This window comes from Zygosaccharomyces rouxii (assembly GCF_000026365.1).
Source record: "Zygosaccharomyces rouxii strain CBS732 chromosome C complete sequence".
Taxonomy (NCBI): domain Eukaryota; kingdom Fungi; phylum Ascomycota; class Saccharomycetes; order Saccharomycetales; family Saccharomycetaceae; genus Zygosaccharomyces; species Zygosaccharomyces rouxii.
In genome coordinates this window covers 620,311-636,965 of record NC_012992.1, presented here as the reverse complement: position 1 = coordinate 636,965, position 16,655 = coordinate 620,311, and the positions used below count along the sequence as shown (strand labels likewise).

Sequence of the window (16,655 nt, the reverse complement as noted above, 5' to 3'; positions counted from 1 at the left end):
GGACGAAGGGCATCGCCTTGAAGATACGTAGTACAATCTTCATAATAACTCTAACGTATATTACCGAGTATATAATAGCACTGCTACTTAACTAGCTACTGCATCAATTCGTCAATTCATCAATTCATTACATCAGACAGCAATTGTCCTTGGTGTGGTTCTGTAGTCCACGTTCACAAGGGCGTCATCATGTCTAGCGGTAACCTCGACAGCCACATGGAAGGGTTTATCGTGATAGGAAGCATCGTCGTTATATAACCAAACAATCTTTTCAAAAGTCTGATCCTTCGATTTGTTACTAAATTTCAAATCTGGTGATTGCAAAGCAACTGCCAAATCCTTTAGTAGGTGCTTTTCCACATGTTGATGCAGGTGACGGACGAATTTCCTAGAGTGACAGTTGTTCTGATCAGATATTTTCTCAGGATCATTATGAGAATGATGAAGTAAAAATGGAGGATAGTAGTTCAACACACAGTGGATGTGATCAAACTCATCATCCTCTGTTTCTTGCTTGATGAAGGTCTCAAAATCTTCTAGAGTTTCAAAGACCTGCAAAGTCTCACCTTGCTTGTTTGTAACTGTAGTAACTTTTGGTCCTTTGTTCTTCTTGGCCATTTCGAGTAGTGTTGTTGTTGTTGTTGTTGTTCAAGAGAGCAGAGGAGACGGCAAGGGGGTCCAAGACATGATGCGACTCTACCTCTCTTTATACTGTTCGTAATTAGAGCAACTGTCACACCATGTCGGCGAAGTATGTAATAGTGGTATTACTCTGGTATCCCTAACCTGTTTTAAGAAATAATTGTGGGGAGACTCTGAAGGCCCTGAACTTCATCTATACGGGGAAGGGTAAGGGGCAGTAAGATGGTACGAGAAGGGGGCAAAAAAAGAATGTAGTTAACATTACATGTTATGGTACTGCACTAGTTGTGTATTTACTTGTCTAATATGAGTCGGTATGAGTAGTATAGGTCTGATCACGTGCCTTGCTAACCGCTAATGAAGTAATACATGGCACTCACTTGGCCATCATCACATTATGTCATGCTCTAGCACTCTGAGCAGCATAGCATACTAAGTCTTCTCACTGGCTTTCTTTATATACTTGTTGAATACGCGACATTACCCTAGATAATTGAACTCGGGTCCATATAGCGAATTGCAAGACACACAAGTTGGATTTGGGGGGTCGAGAACTAGTACGTTTTACGGGTTGAATCGTAGTGAAAGAATCGAAGGATTGTCGTATATTGACAAAATGATCTCTCTCTAATTTCCTAATTGCATACGGTCCCTTCCTCAATGGCATACTGATATACAATATCAGATGACACTATGGCCGAGTGGTTAAGGCGACAGACTTGAATCTTCTAATAGTTATCTGTTGGGCTACGCCCGCGCAGGTTCGAGTCCTGCTGGTGTCGAAAAAATTGATTTTTTTCATCCTTCGGGATGATTCCCTTATCCTTCATTGTAAGTCAGTTCTAAATGACTACGATTGTTATAATTTTTTTAGTCACATGTGACTCCGCTAGACTAACCGCCATTCGTCCGAAAAGGTACTTGAATTCAACCGAAGGGTCAAACAAGTGATCAACTGGAATTGAATCATGTACCAATGGACTAAGACTCAAGACGCAGTATATTCCAATCAATGCATTGACGGGGAGGACTAATGAGTAATAACCCATGCTGGAAACTGTTGACGCAGGAATGGAAAACGTATGACCCATGCTCTCACTACAACATAGTTTCTGTTGGATTGGAATATGGTCAACTTTAAACATATATAAAGGGAACCCTCTTGCAAAGTTTAAAGAGCATCTGCATGTTCTTCAATTGTATCTGTATCACACAGCAACAGAGTGCAGAGTACAGAAACAACGCCTCACATCGCATCGCAGATAATATTCATAATGTCAACTATCGATACTTCCAAGTTTTCCAACTTTAACCTTCTACAAAAGGAGATTGATACTCAAACTGCTGAAATTGAAAAATGGTGGTCACATCCCAGATGGTCTCAAACAAAACGTCTTTACAATGCAAGAGATATTGCCGCCAAGAGCGGTACTTTCCCCAAAAATGATTATCCATCTTCCATCCAAGCCAAAAAGTTGTACAATGTTTTAGAAAAGCATAATGAGCAAGGTACCACCGCGCGTACCTTTGGTGCTCTAGATCCTGTTCACGTTACGCAGATGGCAAAATATCTCGACACTATCTACGTTTCCGGCTGGCAATGTTCTTCAACGTCCTCCACTTCAAATGAACCAGGCCCCGACTTGGCCGACTATCCTATGGATACCGTTCCTAACAAAGTGGAACATTTGTTTAAGGCTCAGCAATTCCATGATAGAAAGCAGTTGGAGGCACGCTCCCATGCAACTTCTCAAAGCGAATTGGATGCAATGGGACCTGCAACCGATTATCTAACACCTATCGTCGCTGATGCCGATGCTGGCCATGGTGGGTTAACCGCTGTTTTCAAACTGACCAAAATGTTCATCGAAAGAGGCGCCGCCGGTATTCACATGGAAGATCAAACTTCTACCAATAAAAAATGTGGACATATGGCAGGGAGATGCGTCGTGCCGGTACAAGAGCACGTTAATCGTTTGAATACAATTAGAATGTGTGCCGATATTATGAGATCCGATTTGGTCATTGTTGCACGTTCCGATTCGGAGGCGGCTAATTTGTTGTCATCCTCGATCGACCCCAAGGATCATTATTACATCGTCGGAGCTACTAATCCTGAAGTTGACGATGAGCCGTTTGCCGAAGTAATGGATCGTGCCATCTTAGAAGGTAAATCAGGGGATGAATTGCAACAAATTGAACAGCAATGGATAGCTAAAGCGGGTCTTAAATTGTTCCATGAAGCCTTCAGAGATGAAGTGGAAAAGTCGGATATACCTAACAAAGGAGAAGTTCTAGACAAATTTAACTCTCGCGTGGGGCCATATTCAGGCGTTTCCATCCGTGAACAGCGCAAGTTGGCTTTGGAACTAATTGGTCGCCCCATCTATTTCGATTGGGATGTCCCTCGGGTCCGCGATGGTCTCTACCGTTACCAAGGTGGCACCAAGTGTGCCATTATGAGAGCCCGCGCATTTGCTCCTCATGCAGATTTGGTCTGGATGGAATCTAACTATCCCGATTACGAGCAAGCAAGAGAGTTTGCCGAAGGCGTTCGTGAAGTCTTCCCCAATAAGATGTTAGCCTACAATTTGTCTCCATCTTTCAACTGGACGACTGCAATGTCTGTTGCCGAACAAAAAACCTTTGTGGAAAGATTGGGCCGTCTGGGCTATTGTTGGCAATTTATTACATTAGCTGGCATTCACACAACTGCATTGGCAGTGCATAACTTCGCCCGCGACTACGCGCAAAGGGGTATGGAAGCCTATGCGCAAGATGTTCAGAAGGTAGAAATGAATAACGGCGTCGATCTCTTAAAACATCAACAGTGGTCGGGCGCAAGTTATGTCGATTCACTCTTAAAACTCGCACAGGGAGGTGTTTCCGCAACTGCTGCCATGGGCAAGGGTGTGACAGAAGACCAATTCAAGGCAAATTCGTAATGGCAACTTTGCGGACGGTCTTTAAATACCACTTATTTACGTATGTCATCGACTGAGTGTACATTTCTTCTTCCTCTTTTTCTTCGGAATCATCCTCGACCTATCGGAGTTTGTCTCTGACACTTTTCACTTTTCTTTTTCCCCTTCTTCTTTTAGTTTTGCGCCGTTTGAGAGAAAAAATTTAAAAAGAAGCTGGAATAGCTCTAAACAGATCGAAACCTCGACATGATTCAAACTCTGTATTTACTATTGGTATATACGATGGTAAGTGTAGAATGGATCTCTTGTAGTTGCATGGAAGGGTAGATCTGAGTAGCTTAATATCGTCTATGTATGTATGTCTGTAAGAAGGTGCAGTAAATAGTCTATACTCTTGGAAAGGGGCTCGGTGTTGCTGGTATGTGTGCATTTCCTACGGTGTTTGCAACATCGACATCGCTGACTCCCTCGCACCCACACGCGACTCATGAATCAGGTCGTAAGGCATTTTACCACAAACTGTGCCCTATATGTTAGGCTCCCATTAATTCCATCCATTCATTCAGTCATTGATTCGTATGAGAGAAAAAATATCAAAAAAAAACATTTATATATAGCTAAACAATCAAGTCATCAAATAATCATCTTACATGAACAACTCATCACATAGGAGCATGCGTTCCACGCCCTACAGAGTGGGCAAACCTGTTGGTAATGGTACCACTCATAAGATTAGAGAGCAGTTGAACTTTTCAGATGAAAAAAAATGGAAAGAGTTTTCTGGTAGAAGACTGGAGTTAATCGATAAATTCGGACTCAGTGAAAGGAAAGCTAGTGAACAAGATGATAATATTAGACAAATCGCCACTATTTTGAGAACAGAATACGGGTATCCTTTAAGCTCTGCTAATGAATTCGAGAAGCTAGTTACGGCCGCAGTACAGAGTGTCAGAAGAAATAGGAAGAGAAGTAAGAAAAGAAGTGGTGGCAGCGGATCATGCACAAGTGATGAAGATATTACTAGAATGAGTTCACCTTGTCAGTTTACAGTAGCACCACCTGCTCCTCCGCCACCATCAACCTCCGCTCCTCCAAGTTTCGGTGGCCAACAGCTTCCAGCACCACTGCCGGTACAACCTGCAGTTGCACCTGCCGTGAAATCCCCAATTGCACCGCCTAGAATTCCCGTTATTCAATCCCAGCAGATGTATGACGATATTGTTAAATCCATCATTGCTGATCTGGTGAACAACACGGTTCCCTTCAACCAGCAATCACAAGATGATGGTGATGGTCCGAATCTAACGGACTTTGCACTTTCTTCAAACGACAGGAACCTGCTGTCATTGGGGTTGAAAAATCGTAACCATGCAAATCCATCTCCATCGCTACCGTTCTTCCTAAGGGAAAAAACACTTTTACAAGTACAAAGATCACGTTCCTGTTTTGATATGGCATTTGCACAGGGTTCTGTGGATATGTACAGCAATCTGGAATTTCTAGGTGAAATGACAACTAGATCAGCAATTGTATTTGTCGTTGAAAGGTTTTTCTCGAACTTGATGCCATCGTCAATGGAATATATTACATCAAAGAGCTCGTCTCAAGAGTCGCTATCGAACTTATCGATAAAATTATTTGGACCTGCCAGTAAAAGAAATTTAACCCAATTACCAGCCAAACAGGTTCAATTAAAAGTTTTATTTTTAACTATGGGTGGATTAGTCAAAGACTTTGGATTCGATCCATGTCTTTACCCATTAAGTGAAATCATCCATCATTTGGTAATGTTGCAATATCCGCTTTTAACAAGTGAAAATTCCCTACCGCACAATTCGACCTATGGCCAGCGGACAGCTGTAATCTCATCGTTGTCGATGAAACCTCAAGCTGCTGATAAAGACGTTAATAAAAAAGTTTTCATTAGGTTTAAGGATAGGGAGCACCAATTTACATTCCATCTTTTATCCAATGGACCACCGACTGTTAATGAAGTGTTAGAAAATTGTAAACAGCTATTTCAAATTGTTAATCAATCGAAACCATTGGCACTATACCACGACCAAAAATTAATGCATGAAGATTCAGAATTAGCACGTCTATTTAGTAGTTTTACAAGTGATACCATCGTTTTAGAAGTTAGAGAATTATCATCGACAACTATAGTGGCCCCGGAACCATCCAAACCAAGTGAACTAGATGGACTAAAAATGTTAAGCGCTGCATCTTTACAGGTTAAAAGGGAATTGACGACACCATTGCCACCGCCATCACCTGCATCTTCATCACAAACGGCGCTGGATAACATCATCAATCGAATTGGTAGTAGGTCACCGATCCCGCAAAGAAATCAGTCAGAATCGCCAAACGAATTACCATCATTACCATCTGTCGTCGGCAATTCTAACAGAAATTTCTTCCAGAACGGTAACCTACCACAGCCAGTTTTCCAACCCTTGTTGTGAAAAGCATTTTTCTTTTTACTTATTTAATTGCATCATCAGCATCGTATAAGATACATAAACACGAACAATAAATACTCTCTGCATTAATCTTAATCATGTCTTCTTTTTTTTTTTTTTTTTTCTCCTTCTTGTCAAATCATATACATATGGCTGCTACGTACGTTGCTGTTCCTCCTCGTACGGTGGTAATGCCTTGATCTCCAATTTGTACCCCAATGAATATTCTTGATCGCGTAGAGCATCCATGCAGGAGTCGCAAAGCTCGCTATTGTTAAACCCCACGATGGCCTTGTATACGGTAGCTGAACTTAAGCCATATTCTGGCGATTCTTGCTCATTGGGGGCAATCTTGATACCAATGGGCTCCTCATGGTCCTCATAAACACCCACATAAAATTCTCTCGTGTTATTTTCCACAGATGAATCCTCCTCTTGCAAACTCAACAATCGAGGGCATTTCAATTTGACATAATCCTTCAAGATTGTCCATCTTAACCTGCCGTATTTTTCCGGCTGATCCGTCTCTATCAGTTGAACCCCTTTTTCGCCCAATGATCTATAATTTTCCGGCTGTATTGGTTCCCAGGAGTCTAACTTGATAAACGGTGGGAAACCTGAAATCTGCAATTGTGACATTTTCCTGCCTGTCATCTGCTTCCTAAAGGTCCTTTCGTTAAAGATCTGTTTTAACCTTTTAGAGTTGCTATTTGTAATATTCCCGCGAGAAGAATCGTTCAGGCCTTGAGTGGTTGCAGAGGTTGCTGCTGCTGCCGCCGCCATGTACCTGTCAGGGGCAGGAGGCTTATTATCGGCACCGATATTTTCACCACCGCTACTGTTTCTATGACTGTTTCTGCCACTGGATGTAGACGACAACCCGCCAGAAGCGCCGCCGAATTTGCCTGATCCGTACATGTTCGGTTGATAATACTGGCGTCTTGGCGGTCCCGGTCCCATCCCCATAAATGGGAGTTGTGGAGCCATTGCAGGAATGCCGCCATTCAACGTACCAAACGGCGACATTGGTCCCGGTCCTGATCCCGGTCCTGGCGGTAACGAAATCATAGCAGGTGTTGCAGGTCCCGCTGGTGCGATCGGTGGCGGTGCAGGCGCTGGAATTGGCGTTGGGTATAAGAGTGAAGGTGTACCATTTGGCGTCTTTAGTTCTGTGTGGTCGTTTAACGAGCTCGGGCTGATGCTAACTTCATCATGGGTCAACTTGTTACCACTTGGTGGTATTGCTGTTGTCTGATCAAGCATGGGCATAAACTGTTGCATTGCATCTAGTGGGGGTAATGTATAAGCGTATAAGTTGTAGTAATGCCACTGATAAGTGTTCAAATTAACTAGTAATTCACTCAACGATTCAGGATCTAGTTGTGGTTTCAAAGTCACGATACAACTTTGAAACGGAACAAAAGGGGGTACTATTGAGGACATCAACGGTAGCATTTTCACTTGGATTACATTTGAATGATGAACAATTCCCCCGATCAGATAACGAACTTCTTTCCAGGATTTACCCGGGGGCAAGTTGTCAATTCTAACTAGTATAGGTTTTTGAACGGGAGTGTCTTTATTACCATCGTTATTATTACTATTGTTATTCATCGCAGTAGTAGGGGAAGGGGAAGGATAATAAAGTCCTTTTTGGAATAAATCGAAACAGACAACTGCTAAATTTCAATGCTTTTGGATAAAGATTAAAATTGAAAAAAAAAAAAAAAAAAAAAATGATTGAAATTGTCCACCCGCGCTTGCAATGAAAGATCAACAATCCCCACTCACTTATTTTCTACACTACATAGAAACAAAGAGAGCGGGATGGCCAAAAATCGGAAGAAAGAGGGAGGGTAAAGGTTCCAATAGCTGTTTCAACATTTAGCATGGGTGGTTGCTCTAGCATTCCCCAGAGTAGGGTAAGAGGCGGAGCAAAAAAGCGTATGTAGATATGGGGTTGACGTATCACGTGATCCTATGAATCCCGCCCCCCCTTCTTCTTCCCTTAATTTCTTCTATGAGATTTCTTCGAGAGCTTTTTAGATTTCTTATTGCCGTTGTTCTTTGGACCGGGGCCCGCACCCTGGACTCTTGGTGGCACCATACCCACTTCCTGGGCGACTGGCATATTTGGATCCAATCCGAATTTCTCGATACGAACTAACAGTTTTTGCAAAGAATCGACCTGTTCCTGAGCCTGTCCAAATTTCTTGGCCCTGTGTAATTTCTTGTTCAACAAGTCAATTGCCATCTGCTTGTAATCCTTCTTTTCCTGAGGAGCTGCTGGCACTTCCGTCTTCTCCTGTGCAGTAGCTTCCGTGCCGCTTGCCGCGTTGTCTTCCGCACCGCCTTCAGTACCGACGGAGTCCTTCTGGTTCTCCTCCTGTTTCTCATTCGTTTCTGTTTCCTTTTCAGGCTGTTCTATTTCTCCCTGCTCATCCTTCTGTAAATCTTGTTCTTTCTTTTCTCCATCTTTCTCACTGGTGGTTTCTCCCGCCTTCTCGCTATCGTCTTTAACTAGCCTTTCTACAAGCTCATTTTTCAGTCCTTGGGGTGGAAGTCCCCTCGATTTCAACAATTCCTTCAGTTGAACTACTGTCTGTGCGTTATAATCACTCATGGTATCAATTGATGCAGATCTCCTTCCTGACGACCTTTTCTTGTACTGATAATACTGATATTTACCTCTGTATATGTTGTTTATACGTGTGTCAGAATGAAACTCGCCGCCGACGAGGGAAGAAAAAAAAAAGTCCACGCTTTGCTACTCTACTTCCATGCATGTTACCCTGCCTCCGTATCGTATGATCTGTCCTGCTGGCAGTCCGTCAGTAGCCGCCGAGCTTCTCGGGCCAACCCGCCGTGGATCACGCGTTGTTTCTTTTTTTTTATTTTTATTTGCTCTGCATGCTAGACACGATTTCACACCCATACGTCATCCATCTCATGGGCCAATCAGAAAAAGAAACTGTCCCGCCGCTTCTTGGCCTGACCCAGACCTCCCAGTTTCCCCTTTCCCAAGTCTCACCACGTCGTCCACTGCCAAAAGAAAAATTGCGTCATACCACCCGACGCACACCGCGAAAACGTCGCCAGAGTGCGTGTGTTTCCCCTTTTGTTTCTTTTTCCTGCTTCTTGTTTCTCTCCTCTCGCCGTATAGCGGTATAAACACGTGCTTTGTTTCTTTTTCCTTCTGTGTCTGTAAAGGCCTCTGCTATCGTAGTAATAATATTAACGGTAAAAGTGACGCCCACAATAGTAAGTAATGCGCCAGATAGTCCGGTAATTCTAATATTATTATTATTACGACGAGACGAATTTGGGAAAAGAAAGAGGGGAGTCAGTGGGCTCTAATCGTATATAAAGGGTCGAGGGTTTTAGCTTCCTCTCCCTGATTTGTGTTGTTTATGTTCTTTTTCTTGATTTACTTTTAAGCTTTCCTTTCATTACTGGTTCATAGTCTACACATTATAATACCAACACACTACCAGAATGCCCTTGACTGAAAAACCTCTATCTTTGAAAGTTAACGCTTGTCTTTTCGACGTTGACGGTACCATCATCATCTCCCAACCAGCTATCGCTGATTTCTGGAGAGAATTCGGTAAGGACAAGCCTTACTTCGACTCCCAATACGTCATCAACATCTCTCACGGTTGGAGAACTTACGACGCTTTCGCTAAGTTCGCTCCAGACTACGCTGATGAAGAATACGCTACCAAGGTGGAAGCTGAAATCCCAGACAAATACGGTCAAAGTGCCATCGAAGTCGCCGGTGCTAAGAAGTTGTGTAACGCTTTGAACGCTTTGCCAAAGGAAAAATGGGCCGTTGCTACTTCCGGTTCCAAGATCATGGCCCGTAAGTGGTTCGACATCCTAGGTATCAAGAAGCCAAGTCTTTTCATCACTGCTAACGACGTCAAGCAAGGTAAGCCACATCCAGAACCTTACTTGAAGGGTCGTGACGGTCTAGGTTTCCCAATCAACAAGGAACACCCAGAAAAATCCAAGGCTGTTGTCTTTGAAGATGCTCCAGCTGGTATTGCCGCCGGTAAGGCCGCAGGTGCCAAGATTATCGGTATCCAATCTACCTTCCCATTGGAATTCTTGATCGAAAAGGGTTGTGACATCATTGTCAAGGACCACAACAGTATCGAAATCGGTGGTTACGACGAAAAGACTGACGAAGTTGAATTGGTTTTCAAGGACTACTTGTATGCTAAGGATGATCTATTGAAATGGTAAACATAATAATAGAGAAAAATTTAAAACTAGAGAAAACGATAGATTTATGATGATCTTCTTCTAACTATTGTAGCATTAACTCAGTAATGATCAGATTGTTACGTATTTAGAAAGAAATTTATTTTCACAAATATATTATATATAAATATATATATATACAGCTCATAAAACGGGGATAATAATAATATGGTGTAATGCTGAATTGAATTGTGCAGGGGAGACGAAAGGCTGATCATGAGAAGAGTAGTTGTAACAGGGCTGGGATGTGTTACACCCTTGGGTAACACTGTAAGAGAGTCATGGACCAATTTGCTAAACTCGAAATCAGGTATAGTACCAATCACTCAGCTGGACAACTACCAAAGTGACTATAGGATTCATGCAAACAGCATCCCCAACACTGTAACCGTTGGTAAAGTCCAAAAATTTAACAATAATGATTCTCAGAACGGTCAACTTTTCACTCCACAAGATCAAAGAAGACTGTCAAGATTTTCCCAATTCGCATTAAAGGCATCTCATGAAGCATTGCAGAATGCTGGCTTGATTAAGAACGGTATCGAATTGGACACAGATCAAATGGATCCTGAGAGGATCGGTTGCGCAATTGGATCGGGAATTGCGTCAATTGAAGATGTTTACGATACGACCATTCAGTTCAATAATCTTAATAAAAGGGTAAGCCCATTATTCGTGCCCAAGATACTTACCAACATGGCTGCCGGTAACGTTTCCATTAAATTTCAATTAAAGGGACCGTCTCATAGTGTTTCCACTGCGTGTGCCACTGGTAACAATGCAATTGGCGATGCTTATAACCTGATTAGACTCGGTATGCAGGACGCATGCCTAGCGGGTGCAAGTGAAGCCTGTGTTCATCCATTGAGTTTGGCAGGGTTCATTCGTGCGAAAAGTATTAACACTACCGATGGTGTATCTCGGCCATTTGATCGAAACAGATCGGGATTTGTGCTCGGGGAAGGTGCAGGTATTGTAGTGTTAGAGTCGCTGGATCATGCCAGGAGAAGAGGTGCTAAGATTCTGGGCGAGATTTGTGGCTACGGGCTAAGTAGTGATGCTTATCATATTACTTCTCCGTCACCGGGTGGTCACGGTGCAATGAGATCTATGAGAATGGCAGTTGGCAATACGCCGATTGATAAAATTCAATACGTCAATGCACATGCAACCTCTACGTTGTTAGGTGATAGAGCTGAATGTTCGGCGATTTTGAACCTATTATCGCAAGCTGAAAATCGGGCTTCTCCAGTCTACGTCTCAAGTAATAAAGGTTCGATGGGTCATCTTTTGGGTGCCGCCGGTGCAGTTGAATCGATTTTCACAATCTTATCAATCTATGAACAAAAGATTCCACACACACTTAACTTAAACGAAATTGGCGGTGCCCAAGGTGATCTGCAAGAAAATTTCGATGGGTTGGAATTTGTTACAAACAGACCTAAACATAAAGAATTGCGGTACGCGCTTTGTAATAGTTTTGGATTTGGGGGTGTAAACACTTCGTTACTATTCCAAAAATTTAATGATTGACCAAATTTTACGTTTATCTCTTTGAAATAGTCAAATAGTACACAATTATATATATATAAATAAAATAAAAAATAAAAAGATCATTAACTGGAAAGCAAGACTAACGACTTCAACAGTCTATTAACATAAATATTAGGAAGAAATGGGAGAGGATAAAAGAAAAGCTAACGGCCAAAATATTTGCGTTCTAATGGTCTTCCAATGTTGTAAACGACGAATGCAATACCAAAACCCATCTCAATACCAATATCACCACCGTATTGACCAATTTGTCTTGCAACTTCACCATCCCAATAAGATTGGTCCATACCAACGGCAACACCGAAACATGAGGCAAATAGTGCGACACAACCCGCAATTCCGACTGGTAGTGTTTTCCAATTATTCCAGTCTTCCACATTATAGGAGCTAAATCTACCTCTTCTGTAGATGAAATGTTCAGAAAGTGCCATGGCCACATAAATGGCTAAGTAATAACCAATGGAATCCATAAAGTAATTCATAAACGTTCTAAACTTATAAGCAGCGGCACATGCAATTGCAACAGTAAACACATTACCCAGGAGGGTCCAAATAACACGAGGAACTTTAGCAAATGGTTCATAAATGGATTGAACAGATAATGCGATGGTATACATGTTTGGAACATTGTTTGCAACAGTTGACATTGCCAAGAGAACACAACAGAATTGACCAAATCCGTGAACAGATTTAGGAACTAACACAGCATAGGCAAGACCACCACCTGCACTGCTTTCATAAAGATCAGCCCATTCTTGGTCATTTTTGGCAGCTCTTCCACAAGCCGCTCCCAAAATCAAACAGAAGAAAAGTGGGAATGCAAGACCAGCACCAACCCAGAAGAAGATTTTCAACTTGTTAGTGTTTCTGGGCATGTAAACGGTATAATCAGCGGCGTACGTAGTCCAACCTGCGGCAAAACCATAAACAGATACACCAAAGGATAAGACATCACCGGCGGTTGTAGAACCACCACCCCATGGACCATTAGTAAACTTCCCTGATAATTTCAATCTAGCAATAATCACAAAGAAAACAGCAAAATTGGGGATCCAAGAGTACTTCTGGTATAGGTGGATCACTTTATAACCAAAGAATGTAACCAAAACTGTACCACCAACAATAACAACACATCCAGCCCATAGAGGCATGTTGTGAGGTTTGTTAACCAAATTTAACAATTGAGCAGCAGCAACCGTATTAACGACACCCCACCCAACACAAGCCACTGTATTGATGACAGCGAACACTCTCGCACAAATATTCCCCACCAAATATCTCGAAAGAACCATTTGTCTCAAACCTAATTCAGCACCAAAAACTGAAAAGAATGCCACTGATGAAAGACCCAAGATACTGAAGAAAACAATAACCAAAACACTAACACCAAAATTCAAATCGAAAAGCATAGGTCCCAAACATCCAACAGAAAATGCCGGAAGGACCATATTAGCTGTAAACCACATAGATGCTGCATTCAACAAAGAAGTATCAGTCTTTTCCTCATCAGAAACTGGGTCGATACCTTTGGTCTCTGCAGCAGACGCTATTATTCTGTTAAACCAACCCAACTTCGTCTCTACATTTTCACCGGGGGTCATCTCCTCACAGGAGTCATCCAACTGTATCGAATTATACTCCTTACTCTTCTTATCCATATCATTCAGCTCATGCCCATATTCGTAGTATTCATCACGACTAGATCCACCCATCCTCAACTATTTGTATAGTACAGTGTGGTTTGGTGGATGTACGTTTAGTGTAGTTCGAAGCAAAGAAATGCTAAGTAAAAGATTTTCAAATACCTTGGTAGAATGAAAATAAAGATGAAATAGCTTAACGTCAAACAAATACACGTAAATTGGTCGTGCTCTTATGAATGATGCGAGGAAAGGATTCAAAAGACACGGGTGTAAATGAAATAATAAATTTAATAAAAAAAAGCTGACTCGACGAACTTACTCATTTGAAAGATTTGATAAGCAGTACTCGACTCGTGCCATCATTGGAGATTGAATTATTGAGAGTTAACTCGAACGAAATTGTACTGAACCCGTAATCCCGAGTGGGCATCGAAGAGCCGTTCACCACATCGTAATAGAAAAAAATCTGGTAAAAAGTTCGCCGTATCAGCCCATTGTATGAACACTTGAACCGAAAGGCCGATATGGGAACCCAGTCGGAATTACCAACGTTGCACTTTAGTCTTTTTTTCTTTTTTCTTTCCCTTTGCATTATTGCTTGCTAGTCCTACCTCATCTCGTTGCCTTGTAAAATATCGCATCGAAAAAGTTTTGCCTTACACTTGGCACAAAAAAATTACTAGAGAAAAAAGAAAAGTGACAAAAATCGATGAGCTCGCTTGATCTTGACAGTAATTCTGTTCGAGGGCGGGGTGAATCAATTGAATTATCTCGACAGTGACGAATATACGATGATGGTCATGCAACTAGAAACCGATCGTGGCCTTGTTCTTCTGGTGGACAAGGACCTCTTATGATAATATCGATCGATCACTCATTATTATTAACACTATTATTATTATTGTTGTTGCTGTCACCGTTGTCGTCATCGTTATCATCATTCAGAAGCATGGGGCTTGCTTTTGTTCCAGAATCTATAAAGTAGATCCGCGTATCTTTGCATTTCATTGACGGAAATTAGAAGCTCAAAGTCGCATAGAATAAGGAATTGTAGTTCAAGGTAGTTCAGTTCCTGTAGTGATATTCCCCCCACACGGGCATATCGGGAATTAGAATAAAAAAAATCGCTGAAGAATTTGGTCGATACCGTAGTTCCTGCGATGATCAATCTGTGAATATTGTGAGAATCCATGACAAACTGCTGTTGTGGTGCTGGTATTGGTTGTTGATTGTTATGCACTTGCTGTTTAACGTTATCATGTCCATTGTTGTTATTACCAGCATCATTGGCACTAGTATTTTCATGATGAAGACGACTACTGCTGTTACATTTCCTTGAAATCCTGTCGAAATAGACGAGGAGCGACAGGAAAACGTCATTTGAAGTGGGGCAATATTTTTGAATTCTCTGGAAATAATGCTCGAGACTAATTTGAGGAATATGTTTACCGCGGAAGCTCAGGACAGATCTTAGACAACTGTCGTTAGTAATGCCATCGTGCTCTTCCTGCTGTTGATGATAAAAACTTGTGTCTATTAATTTGTCATTACTTTTCACAATTTTGTCGAGTAAAGCCGTTAACATCTCGAGCAATTTATCTGTTGGAAATCCGGCAATATCAAGACTTTCCAATTTTTCCGATTTCTCATGCTCTTCTTGTTCTTCCTGTTCGTGTCCGTGTGCCTGTTCTTGTTCTTGATGCCTTTGAGGGCTAACATCTCTTAGTGTAGGACCACCTGCTTGAGATTGTCGCCATGATACTTTCTCATGGGCTCGTCTCTCTTTTTCCTTTCCTCTGTGTCGTACTGGTGAAGAGGATGTCGCTGCATTAGGAATATTCTCCTCCTCCACTTGATCAGAATTAACAACTGTTTCATCCTCTCCACTTTGATCACTTTTCAAAGGTGTACATTCCATACTGTTATGACTTTCATGTTGTGACAGGGATGATTGCGAGCTACTACTCATAGTATGTTCCGTGGTAACAACACGGCTTAATCCATTGTCATTTTGAATACTACTTTCACTACTTCTCCTCACTAAAGGCGGTTGAACCGCTCTTTCGTTGTCTTTGTTAGCACCTTCATTATTATCTCTTAAGCTGCACGACCGCAATGATTCCGTTGTTGTACCGTTGGGTACGCTGCTATACATCTCAATTTGCTTCAAACCAGGCCTTTAAAAGTATCAATGGATGGTATAAAGAAGATATTAAACCTTCTGCGATTCAGATTACTAGTGTTTGAATATAATAGTCCTTGTTTAGGCCCCTGTGTTATGGTTGCAGGACCGAATGGGTAGAAACACATGTCACATGCGACGAGGTGAGTCCATCTCTCGTTTCACTAAACAATTTCAAGTTATTACAACTATTGCCTACTTACTATTTACCATTTATTAGCAATAGTGGTTATAATATCTATATACAGGTCGTTACATTTCTTGTTATGACTATTGGCTTTTACCCTTTTCCTCTGTTTCTTTAGTCTTTATATTCCCCGAAAGCGGTTGCATCGATTCATATTTCCGACGTAGTTCTAACTGTTCCTCATGTTCTGCAGCGTTGAAAATACGTTTACGAGATTTTGAATCATCAACTTCATCAGTCGCTGACTGTCTTTGTTGTTGCTTGGCAGCTACACGTTTTGCATCTTTAATCGGACCCTGATGAAGAGTCTCTCTCTCCATTCCTTGAACCACATGAACTCCTACGACTGTCGTGGCTGTAAGTATGCATGATAAAGTAAACGTTATTTTACTAGCCCTGCTCATATTTCCTTTAGATGCAATGCTTTAGTTATATATTTCAAGTTAGTGGTTATTGACACTTTTTCAAGCTCGAAAGTTCAATGGAAAAAAGTGAAAAAGATTGAGGTTTGATATAATTTGATACAAGGACGACTATGTCAGCGGAATTCGGAAGGAAATGTAGTAGATATAGGTTCTTGATCATTTCGAGATTGTATCAATCGCAGTCAAAAGATACACATTGATAATCATATATTTTCTCTTTTAGATATGCGGCATTGTCGTTAATAGGGTTACGCTCTTCGGGTATCGCATGATTGGTTTTCGACCATATGGTCAAAGATTCAAGGGGAGTTTGAACACTCCGAAACACCAATTCATCATACTTACCCTATATCTAAGAAAATTTCAATTC

At 41.6% G+C, this 16,655-nt stretch overlaps 11 protein-coding genes and 1 non-coding gene across 12 annotated transcripts; 5 read left to right on the top strand and 7 right to left on the bottom strand.

The window, feature by feature from the left end:
- Positions 1–132: 132 nt before the first annotated feature.
- Positions 133–618, bottom strand: ZYRO0C08338g (uncharacterized protein; the record flags this gene model as incomplete). The annotated part of the gene is made up of 1 exon (XM_002495963.1): positions 133–618. The coding sequence occupies one exon, from the start codon at positions 616–618 to the stop codon at positions 133–135; it is 486 nt and encodes a 161-aa protein (XP_002496008.1).
- Positions 619–1,084: 466 nt separating this feature from the next.
- On the bottom strand, positions 1,085–1,309 carry ZYRO0C08316g (uncharacterized protein; the record flags this gene model as incomplete). Its single annotated transcript, XM_002495962.1, has 1 exon — positions 1,085–1,309. One exon carries the CDS (start codon positions 1,307–1,309, stop codon positions 1,085–1,087), a length of 225 nt encoding a protein of 74 aa, XP_002496007.1.
- A 20-nt stretch (positions 1,310–1,329) lies between these two features.
- On the top strand, positions 1,330–1,424 carry ZYRO0C08294r. The gene is given in 2 exon segments: positions 1,330–1,366; positions 1,380–1,424. It is a non-coding gene; the product is annotated as a tRNA-Ser (tRNA).
- A 492-nt stretch (positions 1,425–1,916) lies between these two features.
- ICL1 (isocitrate lyase 1) lies at positions 1,917–3,587 on the top strand (the record flags this gene model as incomplete). The annotated part of the gene is made up of 1 exon (XM_002495961.1): positions 1,917–3,587. The coding sequence occupies one exon, from the start codon at positions 1,917–1,919 to the stop codon at positions 3,585–3,587; it is 1,671 nt and encodes a 556-aa protein (XP_002496006.1).
- A 629-nt stretch (positions 3,588–4,216) lies between these two features.
- Positions 4,217–6,031, top strand: ZYRO0C08250g (uncharacterized protein; the record flags this gene model as incomplete). Its single annotated transcript, XM_002495960.1, has 1 exon — positions 4,217–6,031. One exon carries the CDS (start codon positions 4,217–4,219, stop codon positions 6,029–6,031), a length of 1,815 nt encoding a protein of 604 aa, XP_002496005.1.
- A 153-nt stretch (positions 6,032–6,184) lies between these two features.
- On the bottom strand, positions 6,185–7,642 carry ZYRO0C08228g (uncharacterized protein; the record flags this gene model as incomplete). The annotated part of the gene is made up of 1 exon (XM_002495959.1): positions 6,185–7,642. The coding sequence occupies one exon, from the start codon at positions 7,640–7,642 to the stop codon at positions 6,185–6,187; it is 1,458 nt and encodes a 485-aa protein (XP_002496004.1).
- Positions 7,643–8,036: 394 nt separating this feature from the next.
- On the bottom strand, positions 8,037–8,651 carry THO1 (Tho1p; the record flags this gene model as incomplete). Its single annotated transcript, XM_002495958.1, has 1 exon — positions 8,037–8,651. One exon carries the CDS (start codon positions 8,649–8,651, stop codon positions 8,037–8,039), a length of 615 nt encoding a protein of 204 aa, XP_002496003.1.
- Positions 8,652–9,523: 872 nt separating this feature from the next.
- Positions 9,524–10,276, top strand: GPP2 (glycerol-1-phosphatase GPP2; the record flags this gene model as incomplete). The annotated part of the gene is made up of 1 exon (XM_002495957.1): positions 9,524–10,276. The coding sequence occupies one exon, from the start codon at positions 9,524–9,526 to the stop codon at positions 10,274–10,276; it is 753 nt and encodes a 250-aa protein (XP_002496002.1).
- A 234-nt stretch (positions 10,277–10,510) lies between these two features.
- Positions 10,511–11,827, top strand: CEM1 (fatty acid synthase CEM1; the record flags this gene model as incomplete). The annotated part of the gene is made up of 1 exon (XM_002495956.1): positions 10,511–11,827. The coding sequence occupies one exon, from the start codon at positions 10,511–10,513 to the stop codon at positions 11,825–11,827; it is 1,317 nt and encodes a 438-aa protein (XP_002496001.1).
- A 164-nt stretch (positions 11,828–11,991) lies between these two features.
- Positions 11,992–13,560, bottom strand: ZYRO0C08140g (cytosine permease; the record flags this gene model as incomplete). The annotated part of the gene is made up of 1 exon (XM_002495955.1): positions 11,992–13,560. One exon carries the CDS (start codon positions 13,558–13,560, stop codon positions 11,992–11,994), a length of 1,569 nt encoding a protein of 522 aa, XP_002496000.1.
- An 868-nt stretch (positions 13,561–14,428) lies between these two features.
- PCL6 (Pcl6p) lies at positions 14,429–15,646 on the bottom strand (the record flags this gene model as incomplete). The annotated part of the gene is made up of 1 exon (XM_002495954.1): positions 14,429–15,646. One exon carries the CDS (start codon positions 15,644–15,646, stop codon positions 14,429–14,431), a length of 1,218 nt encoding a protein of 405 aa, XP_002495999.1.
- A 297-nt stretch (positions 15,647–15,943) lies between these two features.
- On the bottom strand, positions 15,944–16,264 carry PET117 (Pet117p; the record flags this gene model as incomplete). Its single annotated transcript, XM_002495953.1, has 1 exon — positions 15,944–16,264. The coding sequence occupies one exon, from the start codon at positions 16,262–16,264 to the stop codon at positions 15,944–15,946; it is 321 nt and encodes a 106-aa protein (XP_002495998.1).
- Positions 16,265–16,655: the final 391 nt, after the last annotated feature.